The following is a 26954-nucleotide window of genomic DNA, read 5'->3' as shown; positions in this document are numbered from 1 at the left end:
AAAAAGACGGAAGTCGAAAAAAAGGGGAAAAAAATCCCACCGTGACTTCGGAGAGCTGTCCCACATGGCTAACCGGCAACGCATCAGCTGACAGATGGCCGGCGGACGGACAAAACGAAGCTCGAAAGCACATAGTTTCCAGACGCTGAACCAACCAAACAAACCGTCCACTATTTCCATTTTGCCCCTACCAGCTATTCCGATCACACAGCCTAGCCGTCCAAATTCGATTAGACGGACGAGATCTAATGCTACATAAACCGCGTTTCGTAATTTTGTGAAGGAGAGGGCGTACGCGGAATAAGGAAATATACCGACCCCCTCGCTTCCTCCCCTCAAGACGCCCAGACGAGAGAAAGAGCTCGCTCCCATCTCTGGTTCTCCACTTCGCCCCTCGTGCTTCGATCGCCATGGCGGCTTCTTCCGCTACTCTCTTGGTCACCGGTGATCTTCTTTTCTCGTCCTTCATGTGATCGAAAATTCGCTTGCTTTCTATGCTGCTAGATCAATTTCTAGGGTTTCGGTGCTCGAATCCGTTCAGATTCCTCTCCTCTGTTCCCGGTTTAGGTTCATTTGTTTCTTGATCTAGACATTGATAAATATCTAATTCCACTGGGGTCGATCTTTATCAAGGAAGATTTAGTACTGCTGGGGTCTTTAGTGTCGAATCTGCGTCGCGTTATGTTGTTTGGAAGGAGATTATATATATATATATATGTATACATATAATTTCGTCTGGTACCTGTACTGTTTGTTAGATCACTAAATTTATATGCCTATAGCGCTCTACTAAATTGTAGTTTGTATTAGATGGTGCTCATGCTTCTCCCTATCCGGCAACAAAATTTGGGAATTCTATGTTCTTAAAAAAAAATTTGTATCGATTTGATTTCTGTTGGTGGAAATTTGTAAGTAAAATGGCCTTAATTGAAGCACCTAATTTGCATTTTTCCCCCCACTGTATGCTTGAGGACTTAATGCAGATATATCTAGATTAGAAAGCTGTCTAAAAAGAAAGAAGCACGATTTCTCAGTAAAATGTTCCATGTTTCACATACTATAGTCTATAGAGCTATATCTACATTATCTGACCACCAAGAGGGTTCACGATCAACCAAAGATAATAAAAATGGTTTTGGCCTTTCGGAATCTGTTGGCTGTCTATGTTCATTAAAAGGACCTTTCTTTTGGTTTCAAAATTCAAATAAACCCCCAAAATATCACTTCCACAACTGATGATTTGTAGTCTAGATATATAAATTCTCATGGTTTTAAGGAAGGAAAATGCTAGTAGAGAATGATCATCTCTACACCTTTTCTTTCACAATTCCAGTGTCATGTGTCCTATATCAGCATTTTCTGTACGAGACAGAACATTCTATGATTAATCAAAATGATAGAAAATTTTAGTTGAAAACTTGGGCTAACATTCTAGCAGATTTGAGAACAAGGATGTTTGAGAGGGATATTCGATATGCAGAAATGTAGAGTAGAAAATATATTACAACAAAGTTTTAATATATCTGCTTATGCCGTAAATGACTTTGATATCTCCTGCAACTCTTAAGTTGCAAAAAAAATAGGAATTTTAGATGGAAAATATGAGTTTAAGAGAAACTTCATGACTATAATAATGGCATTCAATATACTAATATTGGTTATTTTCAGTATATGCTAAAACCATTTCTGTTCTGTCCATTTCCTTGTTCTCTTAGGTGGAATTCACTCTGAAAGATACAACCCTCTGTCCAACAAGCTCAGGCTGTCAAGTGGTTATCAGTCTCAATTGGCGATTTGTCAGAATTCGAAGCAGTCATGTTGCCGTCGGTATATGTCTGTTCATGCTGAGTACAGGTACACTGTTTTCGACATTTAAGAAGTCATTTTAGAAGCCTTTTTGCCACTATAATGGCCTCTATGTTTGAAAGTAGTTTCTACTTACAGCCAGATGTTCTTTTATTAGAATTAGTTGTTTGATCAAGGAACCATGGTTTACCAATGTTGCTAATGATACTGCTTACAGTCTCCTTTAGGATTTGTTCAAAGAATCTCCAATTCATGCTTCACTTAGAAAGGTCTTTGAAATCATATAATTTTAATAAATAATTCTTTATAATCTTCTGATTTGCCAATTCAACTTGAATATAACCTTCCACTATTTTCATGGTGGAGTTAGCTTGAGTTCTATCTATGCACACATAACAAGAGCAGATATTTCTGGCATGAAGATGCCATTGAGGAATTGATGAGGAAAGGAAAAGAGTATTATGGTTAGGATTGTGATATTGCTGCATTTAGATTGACCCTTCTTGTTCTTAGTAATAGTCTTCATGTTGCTGTGCTGTAATTAGGTGGATCATGTTTTAATTTCATGCCATCGGTGATCTAAGGCTGCTAACATATCCAGAATGTCTTTGACTCTAGTGCTAGATGTAAAATAAGCAAAGAGATCTGTGGTGCTTTTAGCCGCATACATGACCTTATAGTCTGCTTTCCATCTATCAGGTTCATGGATCTGACATCAAAAATTCACCACCAGTAGTATATCTTCAAAGCATTCCAGAAAGTTTTGGACGACTGGAGTTGAGAAAATAAATTCTTTAAGAATTTATATGTTAAGGGGCTGGTATTGCTTTTGTTTTCTGTTTTTGTTTTCAGAAACCCCAGAAGAAAAATGACTAGACTGAACATGTATGATGAAGCCCATTTTTTTTAAATTGTTTGTAAATCTTCAGATCTTTTGGAAGCGCATATTTATTGCTTTGAAAAAAGAGTGGAAATAGAAGCAAGGAATAACAGAAATTTCATGCAAATGCTATCTTCCATGTCAATCTCCATGTGCTATTTCTCTAATTTGTAGAGAAACAGAAGCACAGAAACAGAAAAAATGACAAATAGGCCCTAAGTTTTTCTAAACTGATCTTGGATTACACATTCTATTCGTTGATACTTATATAATGTATAGGAAACTTCATTGTTGTAGTTCAAAATAATGGAGTCGAGTGAACTCTATGGTGTGTGATGGTTCAAGTCCTTAAGCCTTATGGGTTATCCATGAACAATCTTAATGAGAATCTTCATATGTTAAGAATGAGTACCAAACAAATGAAAAAATAAATTATATTACATGTTGGAAAGTCAAATAAAAATATTATCAATAAGATAAAGAAATTGGTTAAACAAGCTATGGGATTCTTCAGCAGACAAATGAAGAAGTAAAATATTTAGTGAAGAAAAAAAATATTAAAAACTAATGTTAATGGCCTTTTGGATTATATATGACGATCATCAAAAGGTTAACATCTTTCAAATAGATAGCTGATGATAAAAAAATGAATCATGTAAGTACATTAAACTTCTAGGGGTAGCTTCAAGTTTTGACAGATCCTTATAATGTCTTCAAAGGAGTAATGAGTTTTTAGGAAGCATTCTCACGTAAAGGTGAACATAAATAAGAGTTGTATGTGTTCGTTTGTCGATGATGCTAAAGAAAATCTATGGCTGAAAGCAATGGGTTTCTAGCAATCGGTGTAGTCTATTGCCTCGATTCCTTGGTATGGCATATTATTGTTTCCCATGGAGACAATTGAGATGTCATCTTGTCATCTTGTGGAACATTGTTTCCATAGTTTCACATTCAGATCCGCTTATCCGCCCCTGTTGGGTTACAAAATTATGAACTTTGTTTTGGCTTTCTCAGTTTTTCATCGGGTCACACATCATTAATTGATGGCTAACTTATGCTATTTGATTTAATCCTTTCCCTCATCTTTTTTTTTAAATTTGTTTTGATTTTAAATCTTTAATAAAATTCTTGGTGGTTACCCTCACTAATGAAAACAATGCGTGCTATCAGTTAACAGATTGACTCTCAACTAAGCAATCTTTGACCACATGGTCCTAAGACAAATCTGAGCTTCAATCAATTTTCTAGTTCATCATTTCTAATTCTATGCATAACTTAGGCTGTCTTGGATATAGTTTACCGGATTTATGCATTCTGGATGAACCTCAGATGTCAGAACACAAAATTGGTAAACATTTGAAAGTTTTTTAATGACCTAACAAAAAAATATAAATAAGATTCAGTTATAAAGCTAAGGTTTAATAACACATAATTCAAGCCTTCCTTGGCTGAATGTTGAAGCATAAGATTGCTTGATTCAAATTCTTTTTGATATTAGTTATTCTTATTGGTTTATTCTAAATTTCAAACATGTCGCTTCCTTGTTATGGCAGGTCGCGTCTGATTGGATTTAGAATATTGCATTGATTTAGGCATGCTGTCGAATCTATTTCAGCATTTTTTTGCTTTTCACCATATAACTATAAAATTGGTGAAATATGAATGCTATTCATATGCCACATTTCCCAGTGTAATGATGCTGGATAGTGCCTCATCAAATATTGCTGGATAGTGCCTCATTCAGAATTTTATCATTATTATTGCATTTTTTACAAGCCTTGTTGCTGTCTTGAATATCGGATGCTGTTTTTCAAGGTATGAGTAGTACATCTTGTATCTGCATCTCAAAACCAATGTATTAGCACACTTCTAATTTTATATGCAGTGATGGTTCCAGAGGTGGGGGTGGTGATTTTCTTGCTGGTTTCCTTATAGGTGGAGCAATCTTTGGAACATTAACCTATGTCTTTGCTCCGCAGGTATTTAATCTTTTTTCTAGAAAAAGACGATGCAATAACCCGACAGTATATGAACATATTGCATGCCTTTAAATTGGTGCTGGTTCAATGAGGTCTCACCTTGTTTAACGTACAGAATGATGGTTTTAGAATTCCCATGCAAAATGGGGCCCAAATTCTTTCCTCATATTGCAATGGTCTGGTAGTCAATCATGCAGGCTAATGCATTCTCTATAGCCCTCTTGTGTTATGCTGGTTTCTACAACTAGGAATTCAACCACCCAACTTGTAGCTTCATTGAATCATTGTACAAGGTATATGAGTCAACACTCTTTTATACTTGGGGTGAAGTAACAGGAAACAAAACTCTGTAGTTTATTTATGTTTGTGATATCACCGGTACTGGCAGCCAAGTCTCATAGTTATAAATTTTTATTAGCAGGTGAAAATCCACTATTCGCCTGAGCTGCACATTGTTCACTGCTGATCCAGCAGATCAAATTTTTGGGCATTGCTTTAGCCTGTCTATCCAGAAATAAGCAATAACAGTTCTGATGGTTCACATTGTTCATACCTGCTGAGTGCGTGTGAAAGCGTGTAACCCCTATCCAAGCATTTGGTGACACTCATGTTGATCGAGTTGCCTTCTGATATCAACACACACACACACACATCCCTGCATGCATGCAAGAGTGCACAAACACACATACACTAAAAGAGTACTTTACCAGATCCAAGCATTTCGTGACACTCATGTTGATCAAGTTGCCTTCTGATATCAACACACACACACACACATACAAGTTGCCTTCTGATGTCAATAAGGTCTGGTGTAGCCATCACTTTTGTTCAAGAAGTTCAACCGTCTATTTTCTGTTTACCAAATTGATGGGGTAGATCTTCCAAGATACACTGTTATTTTCATGGTCTTTCTTCTTACTATTACATTTTTAAGTTAACATTTTTTTCCTGAAGAAAAATTATTGTTTTTTTGGTCATTTTCCTTAACATTGGACGCTGCAAAATCTTAATCCTTAACATTGAATATTGCAAAATTTTGATTCAAAATTCCACTGTCCATATCATAGAAGCAAAATCAAATTCCAACACCACTCGGATGAGGTTCAGGTTGCCACAGGCAGTTAGCATCTTGAGAAATGTAATGCTCTCTCCATCCAATCCCTGATTTAATTCTATAGTTTAATTGTCGGAAGACGTTAAGCCAAGTTTTTCTAATATTCTTTTTGTTGTCATTGTTATTATTTGAATAACATTGATAAATCCCGACATCACTGCAGTGATGCAGAGCAGAGCACTGTTAAGTGAGAGTAACCCATATGTAGCTTCTGGTTCCTATAAAAATCTGGAGTGTCTTTAAGTTCGTGCTTTCAGGACCTATCAGATTTCTTGCATATATGTTGGTTATTTCCATATCAATTCTTTGCCGATAAACTTGGCTGTGGACTCCACAGAGCTACTTTATGTGATTGACTTAGCAGCAATGTTTGCTGGATATTTATTCAGGTAGCTTTACGATTTGTAATAAGTGCCTAAACACTACAGCGTGGCTCTTGCTATGCAGATCAGGAGATCCATACTGAATGAAGATGAATCTGGATTCCGGAGGGCAAAGCAACCAATATATTATCATGATGAAGGTTTAGAGGTAAGCTACAAAGTACTTATATGTGCTCACCAAACGAAAAGCACTTTCATGTGCGTGCATCTCATTCTCAGACTTTGAGATATCTATGTATGGATTTCTAAAAGCAGAAAACTCGCCAGATGCTGAATGCAAAGATAGGTCAGCTGAATTCAGCCATTGACAATGTTTCTTCTCGATTGAGGGGTGGAAACAATGTGGCATCAGAGCCCGTTGAAGCTGAACCTGAAGTTGAAACCTCCATGTAGGCAACGCTGATGCTTTATCTTTTCAAATCGTCACTTCATGTTTAAGTGGTCATTGTCTTCAGTCTCTTGATCATAATCTGTATCTGCTTCTAGATGTATCTGAAGCTTGTCTTGGAGTTTCTTTATTTGGATATAAATTTTGAACTTAGATTGTTAGCCGCAGTCTTGAATCAGGAATCATGCCGCTGGCTTATGGATGCTTCTTGGATCCTGTCGATACACACGCTTGAAATCGCAAAAAGGATGGTTCTCTCGTAAGCAGAAAATGGGATTCTAATCACCAGCCACATTACCGCACCCAGGTGCCTGTGAAAATGTGCTAGGTTACTTTAAATGTGGAATCATAGATTTGCTGCCTTGTACAGGAGAGCCAGCCAATTTGTAGGCTACAAACTAGATATCTGGTCTGACTAGCCGGAGGTTTTCGTTCTGCTACTTTTGTTTCTTTCCAGATGCTCAACCTTTTGACATCCTTGGCCTTATTTCCAAGAGCGAGGTTTAATGGACAGCGTCCCGTACCATATACGTATATAGATAACCTGCGGAACTGAGTTACCAAGGTTGGTGTTGAAATCTTGTCTAGTAACTATCAAAGAGCATGGCCCAAAGGTTGCATTTAGAATGAAATCGGTGCAAACAGATCTTTACAACTATTGAACTGGCTATACATTTCCATCTGGTACTGTATTGCTGAATGTATAATATATGAATGGAAATCGATGACGAAAATTCTGTAGTAGCATATCCTTTGCAATCACTTAAATATTTTCCAACTCGAGCCAAGTTCAGCTCATAAAAGCCTCTTTCCGTTAGTCTCATGAACGCACACGACAGAATAAGCAGGAAGCTGGAACAAGAGCAACTTGGCTGCATCTGAGTTGATTGTACCCAGCACCTGCAATTTAAGCCAAAGTTCCTGGTTGGGCGTCAAGTTGCAACATTTTGCGTACTGAAGCTTGCATTCAGCAATTGAAAACCAAAAGAGCTTCTCCCGTAAGTTACAAGATTGGTACTAGCAGACCCCCTTGTTAATGCAACAGTTCAGAGCATGGAAGCATAAAATTGCAAAGGAAGAATAAAAATAGTAATTTCTTTCGAAAAGTTATGTAAAAATCCCAACACTCATCAGCGCTGTGACGCACTCAAAGATGGGTTTTGCATTTTGAGTGGTTCCTCATCTCACACTCTCTCATGTTGAAAATGAGGCCAACATATTGGAAATCAAGGGTTTATCCTATGATGATATGCACAATGAATGGCTTGAACTGAACGAGAATTGGAATTCTTTTTCCTTCAAAAGCAATCATACTCCACTTTTTGAGCCTCCACGCATAATTTGGACTAATTAGTTTAACCGGCAAGCCCTTTGATATGCCTTTATAATGTAAGGTACCAGTACAGTCCATCTTTTTGTCTGCCTAGCAACTACAAATATTAAATAGAATAATCATCTCTGATACTTTATAATCTGAACAGTGCATCTCTCGGTGCATCTGCAAGCACCACCATACAAGGATCTCTTCTTACGCTTCAGGTCTCGCATGGTGATATGGGCTTGGGCATGACCATTGATGAGATCATAAACTTTCTCCCCTGCTCCTCTCACTCGGAAACTACAGAAAATGTGAAGCACAACAGAAAGTTAAGCCCAGGGAGCATGACAAGCTGCAAAGATATCCAACTGAGAAATAACTTGCAGATTTCAATGAAGCACCAGCCAGATATCCTTCATTGAAAGATATTTTGCTGTAATCCATGCTGTACCTGAATAACCATTGGACCCTCTCTCGAAACATACCATCCCAAGCAGATAAGTGCTGCAACGTAGTGTACATGATGAATTTCTTGTGACCTGAGGTGAACCTCCATTGATCAGGAAATGAGAAACGGAAGCTGCAGCTTGGGAGACAACCACCATTCGGCAAGCAAGTGCTTCAGTAATATCCAAATCATCCACCTGTGTTGCACAGAGAGGACAGGTGCTGCCTTTTGGCATGCTTCTTTCTCATGCGAGTAGCTGGTATATCTTAGTGACCATCTACATCTAGACAGCCATCTGTTAAAACATGCCCCATATATTTTCACAAAATAGACATAACAAGGCAAAAAAGTGTAATCACGATGACTTACAAAATAAATATCTTGAGAGCCCCACATGGTGCACCCATATGGTGTAAAAATTGCAGCCTGCCTTCTATATACAACAGCTGCGAGACTGCACCCTGAAGCAAGAAGTGAAAAAAGAAAGTCGAAGAAGAAAGTGAAATGGATTTTGCATGGATAATGAACATATGGGCAAGGCTCTGACATTGCCCTCGATGATCCTCAATGATCAGTATACTCCTGACTACACCCTTCGAAAAATTAAAAGCCAAGCATGCTCTTGATTGATTCAAGTGTCAGTAAAGCCATGAAAAAAGAAAAAAGATGTGTTAGCACCGGGCTTCTCAGGCATCATCTGCCCTGTTTTTGAAACAGATTTGGATGTTTGTTCCTTCACCAAGGCAGGGGAAGCAAGTGATAGAGAAAGTGATGCCGAGACATCATCTCCATCGACAACTGCAGGACCAGGAGGCTTATCTTGGTTACTCTTTTCACCAACCTTTGGAGGAAATAAGGGCAAAATATCCTGTCCCAGTGATTTCTTTTTTCCTCCCAAAGCTAGTTTAAGATCTGGGGCATTGGATTCTGGCAAATCTTCATCATCTGAAGAAAGATATATGAAGTCCTCTGCCCTTTTACCCCTTATAGGACCTGAATCCACTGGAAAGAAGTTCCTTACAACACTTCTTGAGCTCTCAGGCATTGTCTCAGCATGGATGCTATCATTCGTGAAGCTAGATGACAGTGGATGTACTTTCGATGACAATTTAGCACTCAAAATTTCCTCTCTAGAACAACCAGCAAATATTCCATTGTCAAGCTTCATCTTCTTGCTTTCCTTTTCATCATTGATGGAACAGTTTGCCTCTTCATTTTGCAGAATTGTTTCACCAGGAACATGTGACAGTTTATCCATGGTGTTTGATTGCATTGGTTTCCTGTTATGCCTTGAGCTGACATGGTCTATCTCTAGCAGATTATCCAGTGAGTCGTCATTCAAAACAGATTCACTGTTCATAAAGCTGTTTTTCTGCTTGATTTCAGTACCTACTTATTGAAAAAGTTGAGAGAGAATAAGCTGAAATACTTGATTATATCAGATAAAATGTATAACAGAAAAACGAGAAAATCACCTTGTCCGCAATATGAGGAAACTGAGAAGGTGGGCAATACTCCATCTTCATCATGGCTACTCTGTATGCTATTTGCTTGAACATGACATATATGCTCTGAATCTTCTCTGCCATCTGAATTGTCGCTGAAATTATTCTGCGGGAAGAAGAGTACATGTTAGGAGGATGTGAAGTTGAAAAAGCAGCAGCAATACAAAGCATGGAAAACTCAAATTACCCAGGATGTATACATTGTGCATGTGCACCAGAGATTAATACAGGCTGGTGATCATCACCAATCTGTGCAAGAAGCATGCATAGGTAGATGAGTTGTCTAAGAACTTCGCAGATATCGGACATAATATAGGTATCCAATGATAGGTATTATATGGTGTCATGATCAACAAGCCCACCTTAAAGATAGTTGGACGTGCTATGAGATTACAAAATAAGATCTAAACTGAGCAGAGAATCACAACCCAGTTGATTAAAGTATGCTCTAGCAGTCTAGCTCGGTTCCCTAGATTAGTGACACTCAATCAACCATGAAAAGTAAAACCATGAGGCATGAGGAGCCATATAGAGTTTCCAGGACTGAGCTCCAGAGAAGAATTAGCCTGGCTAACAAAAGTTGTTCAAAGCACCGCCGCCACTTACTAAAGTTTTGTTTGACTTCATGCCAACCCACGGCAATCCTATTTACCTCTTCTTCATGTTAAGTTTCTATCCTTGATCTTAATTTCATGCATGGACAAATAGTAAGATGGTATCAACTCTACTGTAACCTATTGCAGCTTGGTTCTGTGCAAGAGTAAGCTTTAAGAAAACAAAGTCCAACAATGAACGAACTCAATGCTTTTTCTTTCTGCTACTTGTTTTATAAATGCTTTTAAGTGCTAGCAACAAGTCTGATTAATGTAGAAAATAATCACTCAACAGCACATCATTAGCTTAAAAAATAAGTCAGAAGTGTACAGAAAAGCTCCATACACAATGAATTGGATATACTAAAACAATTGGTTTCTGGATAACACACAAGGATTGATAGCAGGATTATGGCAGAACACTCCAGCTATGATGTGATGCACCATGTGCTATTGAATAGTATTTGCACCCAGAAACAATAACAAAAATTATCCCCAATAGCCATTTGAACCATTTGAGATATCCCTATAATGAATATGAGAAAGATGTAGCAATCATTAACAAATAATAAAATTCAGCAAAAATGCCTGTGGAAAATTAAGTAAAGCTTACCAGCCACGTGACACCAAAATGAACACCTAGGTATGACTGCTCAGAGTTCATCTGAAGATTTGATTCGGGACAAGTACAATTAGCGTTTTTTCCCAAGCTGCTTGCAGGGAGTGAACCTGAAGTCAGCTTTAGTGGCATATTATTATCAATTGCTTCCTGATGCAAGGGTTTTACAAAAGAATATTCTTGTGCATTGCAGGCCCTATCCTTGATTCCTGAAGATGAAGTATCTCGAAAATCTACACTGCTAGTGGAACTGACTTTTTTCCTCTTCTGGGATCTTTCAGACCTGGATAATTCCTTATTTGGATTCTCGTGAGAGAGAGAAACTCCTGACATAATTGGGGCAGGCAAATCTTGATCCAAGGGCTCCATGTTCAAATTGGGCCTATTGAGCTTCTGGAAAACAGGCATGTCATCTAAGCTTTTTTCCTTCCTTTCTCTGAATACACCCCAAAGGAAAAATAAGTTGTTCCACCCTGAAAAAAATAGCGAGCATCTTTTGAATCAGATGACAATTCCATGTATATTAAAAGAGCATCCATAAAATTATGCCAGAAGTACATATTGTCTGTGGCTGTTACAGCACCAACTATGCATGGATAAACACCCACTGCAGCAACTATATGCAAAGGAGACTGTTTCTTACGCTGAGAGTTCTCAGGTAACAGATTTGATGGAAATATGAGAAGTTCAGCCCCATCCACGTTCCCTTTCAGGGCTAAATCATTCTTAAGCATAGTTTCCAACAGCTTGCTATAATTATTCTTGTAACTGTCAGACCAAACATATAGAGAAGTTAGTATTTTGCATCAGCATGGAGGTCTCAGTAGCAGATTTACAAGAACATAGTGAAACTTCTGTGAACAAACCAACCTCTCGATGTCTTTAGCAAAGAAAAAAAGAGCAATATTATCTTCTTTAGGACTGTTCTTCTGAAACTGTGAAGGCCATGAGCCATGGCGAGGAACTTCCTCCAGATGGATAATGCAAGGAAACTTAAATGCTGCTTCAAGTGCTTTTGGTGACACACAAGTTGATGGATGAGCCTGAAGACCATCACAGATCTCAGAATGTCCCCCAGTTCTCAGCACCTTAAAACCACCTCTGCATGTAAAAATAAAAAAGGATCAGACATACTGAAAATTAGGTAGCACCATCTAATGGATTAGTTATTTAAGCCAGATGAAGTCAAACAGCGGGATACACTATACGAAATGAGGGAGCAAAGTTCATACTGCCAAATTAATTCAAGCTTTGGAATTACTGAAGCCCTTAATGGAGGTTCAAGAACAGAAGCTTGACCAGGCAAGATCTGCATCTGAGGTTTCAGATTCAACTTTTCTGAAATGTTAAGAATGGTATTTGTATTGCCATCTTTTGGAACACATACAGTTTCCTCTTGGTACGAGGTCTTCTGCTTCACATGAAAGACAGCTGCTTTGCTAAAATCAGCCGAGCTTCTAAAGACTTCTTGCCCATCAGCTGTTTCTTCCATGGAAGGTAGATTCCTTGGACACCTTAAAGAACCTGATTGAAAATCTTTAGAAGTTACTTGAGAATTCTGATCAGCACTGGATGTTGAAATTTCCACAGATTGATCTGGTGATTTAATATTTTTTAGTGGTCTAGTTTTTGAACTCATTGCTTCCACCACGTCTTTCCACTTACTGTTTCTGTTACTCCCCTCCCTTAAATTTCGCTCGGCTGAAGGCCTAACAGCAGACATGCGAAGTTTGTCGACAGCACAGAATTGGGTTGTATGACCTGTTTCATTACACCTTTGACACCGTAATAACCGACTGCTTCCTGAAGCTGCTTGCCTCGAGCTACTGGAAAGCGTATGGTCCTTGGTTGTATCATCTCGATGTGTCGATTCCGCAACCTGAGGTGTACTGCATTGTTGGATTGAGTCTGGATTACAACATGCTCTATCAACAGCAGCAGAACTTGCACAGGCATTTTCCTTGGAGACAGGTTGATAAGTCTTTTGATCCTCAGACTTACGTAATCCATTTGAAGGAGTACTTCCAGAAGTTCTTGATGAAAATGATGACTGTTTCTTTACTTCTTTACATCCTAAGAGGCCACAAAATGGTAAAGAAATGTTAAGTTATTATAATAGCGAACTAGGCCAATACATAAGATACAAACAAGGTACATGTCCCCTTTTAGAGGACTAATTTACCTAAATTATTTGCATTGTTTGATCCTCTATCAGTGCCAACATTGCTTAAATCAGGAATTTTATTGGACTTCCCAACATGCTGTGGAAACTTTATATCCACCTTCGTAAAAGGAGAGCTGGTACTAGCTGATAGAGAAGGACTTATGGAAGGGCGATCTGATACAGAAGAATTCTTCTTATTTATTACATTTCTTTCTTTTACCAGTTTCCCTCCTCTTGGCTCCTCTGCCCGGAGTGGATCAAGGGACTGGATTTTATTTGCTGACTCAGTATTGCAGCCTGAGTTTGTGCTCTTAAAAGATGCAGATTTTGTAAATGTTTTGAGCAACCCCTCCTTTTTTGAGTCACTGGAACTGGTTATTTTTTGCCTAAGAGGAACACTTTCAATCAACTGTTTGACTTTTGGCATTTTTGAGCTGTTGAAAGATGCCGACTTTGATAATAACCCTGCAGTAGACCATATATGAATAAATTAGATATCTTAGCTATAAAACGATCCAGATCAAATCTGAAGACATTATATGCAAAATTACCTCTTGTTGATTCAAACTGTGCTTCAATCTTGGATGAATTAGAACCCAAAGAAGCTTGTGAGTGGGCAATGGGCTGAGAGCCACTCCTTGACTGAACTCCACATGATGGCAATGGGTTAACTGGCTTAACTTTTCCAACATCCAAGCTGTTGAATGAACTTTCACGAGACCATACAGTATTTTTCCTAGGACTTGTTATCCCTGTTGACCCACCACTTGTCTCAGAAACCTTGATGCTAGGAATTGAAGTTACCTCTACATTCTTACCATGCCTCTTAGTCGAGTCTTGAGTACTTTGAAGTCCTTTTACCCCCCCTTTGGCATCTGAATTGATTTCCTTGGTCTCCAAATTAGGCAAAACTTCAGGGTTAAATGTGTTTCCAGAACTCTGAGCTTTCTCATTCAAACAAGGAATTTCTAGCATTTCACTTGCAGCTTCAGATTTATCCACTTTCTGATTTTCAGTTTCCTCCTTGAGCTGGCATTCTTCACATAACCAATCACCTTCTGGAAGTTTGTCCAACATTACTCGCATACAGTAACTGGTTAAAAGCAAAGGATCATTAATGTGTTTATCCCCAATAAAAGGAATGCTATCCGTTACACTATTAAGAATGCAGCATGCATCAGAATAAAAAAGGGCCTACATGTGCTCTGCACCATCGCTACATCTACTGCAAATAGCAAGTAACTCTTCCTGACCTGCATCTCCACAGATATCACAGACCTTTACCTAAATCAAAGAGCAGACAAAATATCAGACAAATAACATAAAACCGTGAACTTTGACAACATATATGTTGCACTGCTGCTTTGCAGGCTTAAGGACAAAATTTCAATTGCTTCAGCATAAATATTAGAACTTCAAAGAAAAGATTTTCCATTAGTTTAAAAGATTTTTAATTTACCTGCTTGAAAGGAGCAGCTAAAACTGGAATTTTGGGAGAAATTTCAGAAAAATGAAACATGATTTAACCCAGAAGATTATTAGGAACTATTTGTGCCAGAACAGCTTGAATGCAGATATGATTTGATCTAAATAAGATGCCTTCTTGGAGGCCCTTTGAGCTGATTGCATAGAAAAGACTAGATCTGTCCTCTTTGATCAGCAAGAAAGCATAAGACATGTGCCAAAAAGTACCCAAACATAATCAAGAAATTATACGTCGAGAAGTTGAAAAGCAACAGATAGATACATATACATTTCATCTAAAATCTGTCATAAACTTCTGAGTATCACTTGATAATAAAGCCATAAGCAGCAATCCTATGACAGCCACATGGGATGGTTGGCTAGAATGACAAAGAAACAAATTTCAACCAAACAATGCAAGGTGAATTGATTTGTTAGCATCAATTCTTTTGCTTTGAGCTTATAGCCAATTGATTATGTTTTTTCTTCCCCCTTCTTCAGTACATTGCTATTAACATTAAAATTAAAGGTATACAGAGAATTATCCTAGATGGCTGAGTAAGATTCACTGTTTATGCTTTCAAACGAGTAAGCAAATATAGTTATAATATAACACAGTGATATAGGTCAAATGCAGACACAGTTGTACTGCTGGACCTCACAGCTTGGAATGCTTATGAAAAGTCGGTGCTCGCCTAAGCAGATGTCCTACACATTCATTGTTCTGATATGCAATTGAGAGCAAAACTTAAATTAGGATAACCATGAAAGCATAGTAATGATGTATGGTATCTAGGATTTATGAAAGATGCATCTAGGATTTATGAAAGCATAGCCCTACCAAAACATAGCGCTTTAAAGGATTTTTTTTTTCTCAATGTGAAGGGAAGAACCCACACTAATCCAATGGTTGCTCTATTTAGCCAACCAGAGATTTAATAGCAAATCTCCTAGTTACCTAATTCTCATAAAATTATGAAACCATTCTTAAAAATTTCAACAAATGCATGTTGCCCAAATATTATATTAGCCAAGAAAGAAGTCTTCTTTCTTTTCTTAATACTTTCAGAATAATTCACAAAATATCATCGCTGCAAATGTTTTCTAAATTTGTTTAAACATGACCTCCATTAGGAAATATCCAATATGGCTAGATGCTGTAAATGCTTGGCGACAAGCATTCACAGGTACATTTCTCACCAACATATTTCCTGTTAACTACGAATCCTAGTTTTGTAACTGCTGACTAGCATGCCCAAATCTAAGCCATTTTAGATTGGTGGTGCTGCTAGAAATTTGAATAATGAACCAAATCTTATTTCCAATAATGGACGCCATTTAATCATGACACTAACTGATTTCTACTAAATGCTTTTATATCAGCCAATTCTCTTTGATTGTAGAGTCAGCTCTTTTAAATAATAAATCAGTGGTTATGGGCCTATTTGGCATCACTTTGTTTCTTGTTTTCTATTTTTTAAAATAGAAACTGAGAAAAAAAACATGTTTGGAACTATTTGTTAATTTTTCTATTTTAAAAAAAAAACATTTTCATTATTTTTAGAAGAAATGGAGTAAGAAATCCTTACTCTCAATATTTCAGAAACAAGAAACTCATACTTTTACCACCAAAATCAACACCAACTCCACCACCACCGCTGCTGCTTTTGCCACCACCACCATTGCCACTATCGTCGCCGCCGCCACCATCGCCACCTTGACCACACCATAGCCATCATTGCCGCCTCCACCATATTGCTGGCACTCCTGCCACTAGTACTAATGCTACTGCTACACCATTGTTGTCATCACCACTGCCTCCATCACATTGCCAGCCACCATGCTACCACCATCGTTGTTGCTATCTCCACCACGCTGCAAGCATCATCATCGTCACCTTTGCCACATTGTCAACAACACCACCACCAGTGTGGTGCCATCACTGCAAGCATCATCATCGTCACCTTTGCCACATTGTCAACAACCCCACCACCAGTGTAGTGCCATCACTGTCATTGTCGTCACCTTTGATGTACCGCCACCATCCCTACAATCACCGTTACCTCCGCTATACCACCATCGCACCTGCCACCAAAACCACCGGCATCTCCACTGCCTCCATCATTACTACCACACCTCCGCCACCATCAACATGTTTGTATTTTTAAAAACAATTGACTATACCAAGCATGTTTCTATTTTAAGAAACTTTTAAAAAATAGAAAGAGCATTTTATTTTCTGTTTTTGAAAATAAAAAAATGAAAATAATGTCCAAAGGCACACAAGTTTGGCTATGCTTCATGACCCCAGACTGCAAATCACTAGTCAATCAATTGAATTGTGAGACAGACATTCTTTCTACGCTCTTGTAGATCATAGGAAGCAATTAGATTGCATCTTCTGGAAAACAATAAAAATAAATCACAAACACTATATAATTAGTTTGGGATCAGCTATATGGATTCTACTCCATTGTCTCAGCGAAGACCTCTGAAGAGTAAACTGTAAAGTCTGTTACAGATCATTTTCACTACCTCACAGACTCAATCAGAATAAATCTTCAACTTCTCCTTAGGAATAAGTTGTTTTTTTTAATGATGTGCTTGCTAGAAGTAATCTCTAAGGGTCTATATTTAAGATAAATCTTCCTACCATCCTAGGTTTGTTCCTTTTTTTTAAGATTAATAAAATGTCTCAAAAAATTTCAAAAAAGAAAAAAAAATCAGCCATTTTTCTATGTGAGCAAAATTTCATAGGTTATTGTGAGCTTATCACAAATATATTTGAAAAAATGAAAGCGAGAAATGCATTCATTGCATTAACATTAGTCTGTATGATCCAAATAAATGAATTTAATAGTAGTAGTTATTAGGTTATGAACAAGAAGGCTTAATAATTATGACTGGCAAGGAAGGATTTGTGAACTTGACCACAAAGAATTACAAGAAGGCTTAATAATTATGATCATGGCTATTCTTTTAAAAAAAAAAAAAAAAACTGGTGCTGGAGACCAACAACTCGCTCAAGCTGCAGGCATGGACTTTCAACAGGAAAACAGAAGATGTTATCTTTCAAACTTAGAAATGACCTAAACAAGAAAGTTCAAATTTCTCTGATGCAGTTTAATAAATACTTACTTACACATGAGAACTCTTGCAACTAATGCAATTTTGAAATAGCTACAAAGATATGCTATCAATCCGTTATCTTTTTAATGTTTCAGGTTATGGTAGATTTAACATCCTTTTCAGTGTAACACAAGAAATTATGATATGAACTTCTAGTTTGTGCTAGCTGATGTAATGAAGATATTTATCCTTCCTTTTTTTTGGGTAGCAAACTTCATATCTACATCTCCAAAGATGAGGCTGTGATTTAAAGGATTTGAACACGATCATAACAACTCTCTAATTTTAAGAATACCCTTCCTACTTTGGGCTCGTTTGGTTCGCGGGAAAAGAAAGGGGGAAAGTGTGGTCAACGGGAAAGTAATGATATGCCTCTTGTTTGGTTGGAGTTTTCAAAGGAGAGAGAAGGGAAAGTTGTATTCCCATAGGAATGTGATTCCCACATTTCATGGGAAAGTCTTTCCCATGAGAAACATGGGAAAGCAACTTTTCCATGAGGCGGGAATCACTCCATTTTTACTTTTTCCCAAAAAGTCCCTTCAGCATTAAAGAAGCATTAAAGAGGCATTAAAAACCTAATTTTTATTAAGGGCATAATAGGAATTATATATAACTTTCCTAGGAAAGTGGATGGCCAACCAAACATAAGCACCTTGGAAATTTGTCACTTTTCCATGGTCAACCAAACATGCCAAAAGTACTTTCCTAGGCATTCTCTTCCTAGGAATTTGTTTCCCAGGAATCATGTTCCTAGGAAGGAAAATGCTTCCTGCGAACCAAACGAGCCCTTTGTTTCTGAAACCAACAAAAGAAAAAAAAGAGATTGTGAACAAACACGTACAACTGAACATAAAATATTGCAAACCAAGGTTCGCCGTTTTAGTACCGAACCCCGTACTAATGCTACATTAGCACAGTGTCGGTACCATACGGTACGGTACGAATTTTTTTTAGTGTATCGAGTGTCAATACGCCATCTGTACCGGTATCTGTACCGAACCAGTACGGTACGGTATGCTCCGTATTATTCGGTTCGGACCGGTATGGCATACCATGCTGCAAACACAATATAACTAGGCATGGTTTAGAGATGGATAAGCAGCCTACAATATCTTCAGACAACAAAAGGGAAAAGATAAAAAAGAAAAGAGAAGCAAAAGGAGGTGTGCAGAACAGTGAGTACCGACCAAGTATGTTACAAAATTTCATGCTACTAAAACTTGCTTATAGTTCTGCCATTTTCTGCACATCCTTGATGAGGATCATCTGTCTTTATTTATTTTTTGCCTATAATTTATTATTGATGAATTATTTAGCATTTCTGTTGTGGTTCAAATGCAACCTCATTGATATGTTAAAATCATTTAAGAAAGTAAAGATTCTGAGTGCATTAAACAAGATATTCTATAAGAGAAATTGAAGCTAGGAAAGGCACTTACATCATCCTCAATTTCTGCAGAATTTTCACTGTCAGAGGTAGTCTGAGGTTGAGTCTTGGAAACCTCCATATTAGCTGTCTCTAACAATGAACTGGACTTTGGTGATGGCTCTTTCATGAAGCTGCACTTCCTGGCATCATCAGTATCATTCAATGAAACTGAAGTAGGTTCACTTGTTATGCTGCTTGCTTTATTAATATCACTGTTTGCAAGTGCAGTATTTTCTTGCCCGTCAACACTGCCAGCAGCCAATTCTCCTGCTAGTGAAGATTCCTCGTTGGCTACATAGCATTTCAAAATTTCTGCTGGAAGTTGCGAACATGCATTTCTTTCCTTGAAAAAAGAATCATGAAAAGAAGAATTATCACTTTTTGATGAATGGAACTCAGAATGTTCAGATTTGGGGTAAGAGCCAACATTTGCAAAACTAGAACCACTATTCTTTGGTAAGGATACTTCAAGGCATGTGCCAGGCCTTTTAAAGTCATTCTGAATCTCTTTTATTTCATCAATATGATGATCATGGAGAGCTTCAGTCTGAACTGGCTTTTCATCCTTTCTGGCAAGCAAATTACCATTTGATGGAATCCTGGATGTTGAATTTGTATTTTCCGAGTCCATACAAGGAGCATGGACTGCAGTATCAGTATCCTTATCCTCAACTACAGAAATACATGAAACGTTATCCCCATGGTATTCTAAAACATGATGCTCATCAACTAGACCTGAGAGTGTTTGATGGGGCAGATCAGATGTTGTCTGGCTGTCAGAGGGAAATGAATTATGAGCAGTAACAGTGGTTTGCTCCAAGAGAAGCTTAACTGCTTCATCTGAAGACTCTGCAGGGGGTATTTTAACATCTTCTGATGCACCATCTGTAACTGAGACTCGTAATCGCGCTTTACTTTCACAATTTTCAAAACATGAATCATAACTTGAAGTAGAGCTTAGTAAATTACTAGTTTCATTAGATGCATGCTGCTGGTCATCACATTCTCTGCCCTTATAATTAGGCCCTTTGCCACCAAAGAAAGAACAACTATCATCTTCTTTTCTCCCAGAGGTGTTATGCGAAAGCCCATCTTTGATTTTTGATTCCATGAGTGGCATGGTTCGCTTCAAGTGCAAACAAGATGTGCAAGGAGCAGAACACACGTTGCACGTACCAGATTCTGCTCTGCTGCGAAGTTTTTCATTCACAAGTAACCTCCTTTCTTCAACTGGAAAATAGCCCTATTAAAGACAAGTGAATGAAAAAGTTAATAGGCAAATTGTTAAAACATCATATATCAAATATTATGGCCTTAGAGCTTCGCAACTGATACAGACAGACTGCACTGGAGGTTTATAGGAACATGCAAGCACATCTATGTGTTTATGTACTCAACTATGTCTGACGCAGATAATCTCCATTCCTGGTATTTAACAGTAAATGCAGGACCTCATTCAAAAAACAATAAAAGTATGACACAAACACACTAAAATATCTGGCATCTTATTAATAAGCAGACAAACATCATCAATGAGACAAAATTGGCAGGTAGAACGGAAACAGAAAATGTTCCCCATACAGTTGAAGTAGGCATTTACTACTGCATAGAGATGAAACATGCAACATACTAAATATTGCAAAAGTATGTAGTGGCAGCGAAAATAACAAAAGAACAGACAGTACGATGGTCCTCAGAAAATGTTCCCCATACAGTTGAAGTAGGCATTTACTACTGCATAGAGATGAAACATGCAACATACTAAATATTGCAAAAGTATGTAGTGGCAGCGAAAATAACAAAAGAACAGACAGTACGATGGTCCTCAGAGCTAAGGAATCATATCAAAGAGAACAGTTAACATTATGCAATTAGAAGAGATCTGCTAGGAACTAAGGTACACACTGTGAGCTAATCCCATTAACATATCCAATAGAATTGGCTTGACAAAAATCCAACCCTACATGCATAATCAAGCAGGGTTAATACCTAATCAGGACTAATTTAACTTGATCACATGGGTCAACTAGCATCAGTCAATTGATTGGACTCAACTCAAATTGCCCGTACTATGCTATCATGGTTTAATTTGACCTACTGGTCCAACCGATTGACCTATCACTTTAAAATTATGTGACACTTTGGAATTCCATTATAACTTAATTTATGCAATGTTTTAAAAACCATATTATTTGTCCAAGCAGGCTGGGTTATTGACCACCTATTCAAACACTGGGTCAAACAAAAAGAAAAACGATGTTATCATGACAGAATAAACCACCAATTAATAATGAATAGAAAAATAAATAGAATCGCTAATCAAAATTCTCAATAAAAAAGAAGTCATAATATCATCAAGTTAGAAGAGCTTCAATGTACAAATTGACATATATAAAAGCGGTTGAGCATCAAAAGCTTGAGGTTGAGGTCTAAAGCGATGAGACACTTGAGAGGCAAGGAGTGATGACCACTTTCTTCTTTCCTCACCCAAGTCACCTTCAATGAAGAAACCATAAGTCTTGAGTTTGAGTCTTGAGGGTTTAAGTTTTGAGGCCTTAAGTGATGCAACTTGAGGGTTAAGAGGCGATGGGAAGCCATAGCCAACTTCTGTGCATAAGAGAAGCTTGAGATGGCTTCGGCCGAAGTCAAGTTATAGAGCCTGGGGGGTGAGAGTAAGGACTGGAAAGGGAGGGATTCAGTGCCAATTCTCCCACCCAGATTTACCTGGTGGACAAGTTCTAATACTATAGGTCAAGTTTAAGGACTTCAGCAAGGTTGAGAGAAAACACGAGAGGAAGCTGCAGCTGTTTTTTTGCCCATATTGAAAAAGCCCCACTCCTAATTCGAGGAAGAAATAGTTTTTTTTATAATAAATAATGAACTAGCTATTGATCTATAACCAAAACAGTCGAACAGGTTGCCAATTGAATGACCAGTCCAAGCAGTTCTTATAAAATACAAAGGTTTTCCTCATTTTGGATTTATCCAAACCACGGATCTAGCTAGTTAACAATTCAACCCCAATCAGCTAGTCAGGACTGATCTTAAAATATTGGTTTTCTACTATAAATCTAAATCTAAATGAAATGGAAAATCTAAATCATTAGATATGACCTGCAAGGTCCCAAGTGTTTGTAAACAAAAAAATCATGTACTGAAAACCCCTTACCTATGTATGAAGTTGTGCCCGAAATGGACATCCAGAATCTAGAGATTCATAGTACTACAAGCATGGTTTGCTGAACTAGGCCGAACCGCCCGGTTCAACCAGCACCAAACCAACGGCGCTTCTTTTCAAAAAATAGCTTGAACTGCTCGGTTCGCACCGGTTTGAACCGCTCGGCTCGAACAGGTTCAGCCCCCCCCTCAATATCTCAAAAGGCTTGAAAATGGTCTATTGAACCAAGGTGAACTACCCGCTTCACCCTGTACCAAATCAGTACTGTACCGAACTAGTAGCCAACCGGCACGGGTTCTGGTACTGGTTCAGCTAGCCTTGCCTACAAGATTCAAGGATAGCGGTCATAAAACGAAAATCTAAATCATCAGTTATGACCGATAAGGTCTAAAGTACTTATAAACCAAAAAAAATCATGTATTGAAGACCCTTTACATCTGCATTGAGTAGTGCCTAAAATGGATATATAGAAACTAGAGATTCATAGTAAGGTGCAAATAATCATAGTCCATGCAAAAGCAATTTTTTCATCTTAATGAATCTAGCAGGGACCATCTTTTGCCCCAAACATATCATCTTGTCCATGAATATGCAACTTTCTAATGTTCAAAGAGTATAAATCACGGGACTGGAAATGAGCCCAGTTGGACTAATAATTGTAAACCTTATGATTAGGCCAAGCCTAAAAGTTAAGGCCCGAATAAACTAGAACCAGCTCAAGCATTGGCTCCGCTCAAGCCTAAATTGGAGCCTGAAACTATGAAACAATTAATATTATATGTACCTATTCTTTTGATATATATTTTATATCTAGTTTTGGAAACTTCCTCCCTCCATCTCTTCTCCTCTTTCAACATTGATGACCTTCTCTCCTTTTCTCTTCGCCTCTTCTCATCTCTTGCCATTGCAAGTTTCTCACCTTCTCTCCTCCCTTTTGTTGATCCATGGCTTCACAACCTCCTCCCCTACACCAATTGCCACCTCCGTCTCCTTCCATGCACTGATTTACAAGAACCATGACCTCTACCCTTGCCAATTCATGATAGCATTAACCTCCTTCCCTCCATCAATCCACTATAATGACCTTGGCTTCTTGCCCTCCACTAATCCACAATCTCAACCCTTTCTCTCCATCAATCTACTATGGCAACATCAGCCTTGTCCCCCACGTCAATCCCCATGGCCTGAACCAGCTCCCTTGGAACTCTAATGATCTTGGCGAACTTGGCATCTTTCCTCTGCAGTGCCCTTTCTCCAAATCAAGCATAAATTTGGGCCAACATGCATGCCTAGTGTAGTCAAGCCTATTTAGCCCTCATTCTAGGCTTGAGTTTGAGCTAGGGTTTGGCTATCAAGAGAATTTTTGGACTTAGCCCTGACGGTAAGCTAAACATCATTCAACCCAAACTTGGGCTAGGTGGTTTTGCCTAAGTCTAATTGCTTCCTCATAATAATAAAAGCACCCTAATTTTATCTCATAGGAAGAGATATGTGTCAGGATCCGGCACGACAACAAAGTGTAGAATTAAAAAAAAAGATATAGTTAAGAAATCTAGAATATGTACCCGGTTTTTATTTTGAAAAAGATGCATATTATACATGTAAAGCATAGACAAGCAAACAATTATCAAACTCCGGTATGGGTGAATAACTACTAATCAGTATATGCAATCCACATATAGACTAAAACTGCATTACAGGAACATACTAAGCATGTGTATAACAAATAACATTTAGAAGAGCATTAAGCAGAATGTTTTTAAAACTTACCAATCAAGTTGGCAAAATGGTATTGGAAAATAATTTCAAAATTGAAAACAAATGATAATGCTTTAATAAAAACCATTAGAAAATGAAAAGGTATTGACTATTGTTGCACATATGCTCTTAATTTCTGTCATGGTACATGTAGCTCTTGTCTGAGGTATCATTTTGATTTTCAATATCGTTATTTCAAAATGCAGTGCATAAGGTCGCATATATGGTTGCATATGCATATGCGGTCCTCTAACCGTACCACATGCCTTATGCAGCTAATATATGCAGTTGGGCTGAATATAGGCCAAAAGGATAGTTTGCTTAGCACTTTGCAGATACACATATTAGGATTTGCATTGTGTGATTACATATGTAGCCTACTTATCATTGTGCGACCACATAACCCTTTCAAGCCCTATTTGCCATTGTTTGTAAAGGGCCAAAAAGTGCTTCTTGGAGAGCCAAAAACTCTTTTGAATGATTTTGAGGTGTTTGGTAAAAATTTTGAAATAGCTTTCCGGCTCTTTCAAAAGCTGAAAATGGTCTTCTAGAAAAAAAGCTCCAGTTTGGAGCTTTTGGCAAAAGTTAGCATAATTTATACTTGAGATATGTTAGAAAGCTATTTTTTGCCACGGGTTCAAGTCCTAGCAATGATTTTTTAAAAATAATTTAAAATAAATTATAAGTTAACAATAATTTATAATATCATTTTTTAACGGTACATAATAGTAGTATAAAGTTATAATATTATATTATGACATTATATTAGTATTATATTATCATTATCATTATTACTATAATATAATGGTTATTTTGTAATGATATAGTTTTATTATATTATAATAATATATAATATAGTATTTTTATAATATACTTAAATAATAATATCCTATTATATCATAATAATATTATGATATACTATCGTATTATAATAAATTTAACATTATTATTTATTAAATTATTTAGATTAAATATCAAAATAAATAATTTATCAATTAAAAATATTTTATAATAACAATTTTGATAATACAAGCAATTAGACAATTGAAAATACCATGTAATATCTTTCATTATCAGTTCTTGATACTAAAAGCACTTTATCAGTTTGGTTACTAAATAAATATTAAAGTTCCACAATACTTTAGGAATGCAAGCAGCTTTTATTAAAAGCTCTACTAGTAAAATCTCTACTGCCCAAAGGTCTATAGACATCTACTACTAAGCTAAATGGGGCCTTAGTTGTGTTGTATGTACGTTTCAAGCAAGTTAGATACGCATATATTAATAATGTCAATATGTTAATTAAGTTATAGTTATTGCAACTGGATATTAGAATTAAGTAGTAAATACTAATTACTCATTATCAATGCTACGATTTATAAAAAAAAGTCACTATCATATATATTTTATTTATTTTAAATCTTAAATTACTAACCGCATAAGTACTCGTAAATGCAATCCACAAAATACATATGCGCTATGCAGTCCCTCGACCACCTTTATACCACATTGTTTAACATGCCTTGTAACCATTGGTCTCGCATATGTTAGTATGCTATCTTACTATGAATAGTCTAAGAAGTAACATGAATAAGGGTCATGTAGTCTTACTATGAAGAATCTAAGAAGCAACTAATTGAGTGTTTCACAAAGATCAATCATACTAAACTTTAGAAAATAACATTGGTAAGGAAAATGCCAAATAAATTTGCTATATTTAGAAGAAAAGGAACCAAGTTCAAATATGTCAAATATGCCTCCTACCGAATTTGTCCCCCGTAGATCATAGACAGCCTCACAAATAGGTCCTTGGATCCGACAAGTCCCTTGCAATACTGGAGTGATCTAGAAAGCAGACTGGAAACACACATCAATCACAATTATCATCATAAAACTACTAAATTCAGCAACCAAAAAAGCAACAAACTATCACTATGAACAAACCACACAAAGAACACCTAATCTGATGGTACTTCAAGATCTATTCACATACCAACATCAACGATTTCTCGCTACCTACCCAAACAGATGCACAACGGAATCAACTGCGCAAACAACTATGCAATGCAACCATGCTTCCAACTCAGAAACCCTATAAAACCACAAGCTAGAGTGATTTATTGTGAAATAAAAAACAGGGAAAAATATTTCTCCCACAAAAGCCCCGGAAAAAACTAATTTCCCACTTCCATCTATCATGTCCAGCAATAATGACATGACATGAGCAAACAACCAAATCCTAACGACAAGAAATCCAATAATTTGGGTCGCGAAAGGCCTCAAAAGAATCCATTGGTCGAGGGCGAACAAGAAACCCTAACCAGAAGGAATAAAGGGGGAAACTCTACATGCCTCCGGTTCCGAGATCTTCCTCGTGGCATCATACAGCTCCTTCAAGGGCCGTTCGCGGTGATTCCTCATCCTCCGCCCCGAGGCGGGATCGGCTCCGATCGGACGACCCTCCAATGGGGTTTCCCGGAACCGACGGCGAGGGAATTAGGGTTTCTAGCTTGGCCGCCGGCCCAAATGAGGCGAATAAAAGAGGCGGAAGAGGAAGGGGTTAAGAAGGGAAAAAGGGCCGGGAGGGGACCTATCGGGGCGTACGACAGGAGATTGGCGAGCGCCCGGGCTACAAGGGATCTGAGCTATAGAGATAGAGAGAGAGGAGGGAATTAGTTTTGGGGATTTCCCTTGGAATCCATGGCGGAGAGAGGGCAAATGAGGGAAGACGAGAAGAGAGGAGCGTGTGGGAGGGGGAGGCCTCTCTTATAGAGACTAGCTCCGGTCACGTGTCCCTCA

At 37.7% G+C, this 26954-nt stretch overlaps 2 protein-coding genes across 19 annotated transcripts; one reads left to right on the top strand and one right to left on the bottom strand.

Annotated features, from left to right (window-relative positions):
- The first annotated feature begins 290 nt into the window (after positions 1-290).
- Positions 291-8599, top strand: LOC103706374 (uncharacterized). 2 transcript variants are annotated; one of them, XR_603963.6, is made up of 7 exons: positions 291-444; positions 1716-1854; positions 4572-4665; positions 6227-6310; positions 6418-6551; positions 6719-6857; positions 7008-8599. XR_603963.6 is itself a non-coding variant. In XM_008790449.6 (6 exons), exons 1-6 carry the CDS (start codon positions 411-413, stop codon positions 6783-6785), a joined length of 552 nt encoding a protein of 183 aa, XP_008788671.4. In that variant the 5' UTR covers positions 291-410; the 3' UTR covers positions 6786-8599. The 2 variants fall into 2 exon arrangements, 1 of the variants encoding a protein (XP_008788671.4); XM_008790449.6 differs by having other exon boundaries at positions 6719-8599.
- On the bottom strand, positions 7891-26912 carry LOC103714039 (protein PARALOG OF AIPP2-like). 17 transcript variants are annotated; one of them, XM_088712945.2, is made up of 16 exons: positions 26508-26911; positions 26176-26247; positions 25920-26012; positions 20189-20462; positions 19230-19562; positions 14396-14481; positions 13749-14290; positions 13216-13662; positions 12266-13106; positions 11904-12134; positions 11677-11801; positions 11028-11506; positions 9792-9927; positions 8686-9705; positions 8320-8599; positions 7891-8168 (listed from the first exon to the last, which is right to left on the bottom strand). In XM_088712945.2, the coding sequence occupies exons 4-14, from the start codon at positions 20309-20311 to the stop codon at positions 8948-8950; spliced, it is 4101 nt and encodes a 1366-aa protein (XP_088569071.2). In that variant the 5' UTR covers positions 20312-20462; positions 25920-26012; positions 26176-26247; positions 26508-26911; the 3' UTR covers positions 7891-8168; positions 8320-8599; positions 8686-8947. The 17 variants fall into 17 exon arrangements, with proteins under 17 accessions (XP_088569071.2, XP_088569069.2, XP_088569068.2 ...); XM_088712943.2 differs by having other exon boundaries at positions 19230-20462; positions 26149-26247; positions 26508-26912; XM_088712942.2 differs by having other exon boundaries at positions 19230-20462; positions 26508-26912.
- Between the last annotated feature and the right edge of the window lie 42 nt (positions 26913-26954).

This window comes from Phoenix dactylifera, chromosome 16 (assembly GCF_051530095.1).
Source record: "Phoenix dactylifera cultivar Ajwa chromosome 16, Ajwa_hap1_PhDact_Kaust_v1.1, whole genome shotgun sequence".
Classification (NCBI taxonomy): Eukaryota; Viridiplantae; Streptophyta; class Magnoliopsida; order Arecales; family Arecaceae; genus Phoenix; species Phoenix dactylifera.
The sequence above is the reverse complement of the archived record's forward strand: the minus strand, read 5'-3'. Positions and strand labels throughout refer to the sequence as shown.

Excerpts from the sequence above, each read along its gene's own strand:
- LOC103706374 (XM_008790449.6), top strand. The coding sequence starts at position 411 with ATGGCGGCTTCTTCCGCTACTCTCTTGGTCACCG. Across the intron at positions 1,855-4,571 it reads TCTGTTCATGCTGAGTACAG|TGATGGTTCCAGAGGTGGGG; the intron begins GTACACTGTTTT and ends TTTTATATGCAG. Across the intron at positions 6,311-6,417 it reads ATCATGATGAAGGTTTAGAG|AAAACTCGCCAGATGCTGAA; the intron begins GTAAGCTACAAA and ends TTCTAAAAGCAG.
- LOC103714039 (XM_039114899.3), bottom strand. The coding sequence starts at position 26,576 with ATGAGGAATCACCGCGAACGGCCCTTGAAGGAGCTGTATGATGCCACG. Across the intron at positions 13,663-13,748 it reads ACAGTTTGAATCAACAAGAG|GGTTATTATCAAAGTCGGCA; the intron begins GTAATTTTGCAT and ends GGTCTACTGCAG. Across the intron at positions 12,135-12,265 it reads AAGCTTGAATTAATTTGGCA|AGGTGGTTTTAAGGTGCTGA; the intron begins GTATGAACTTTG and ends TTTTACATGCAG.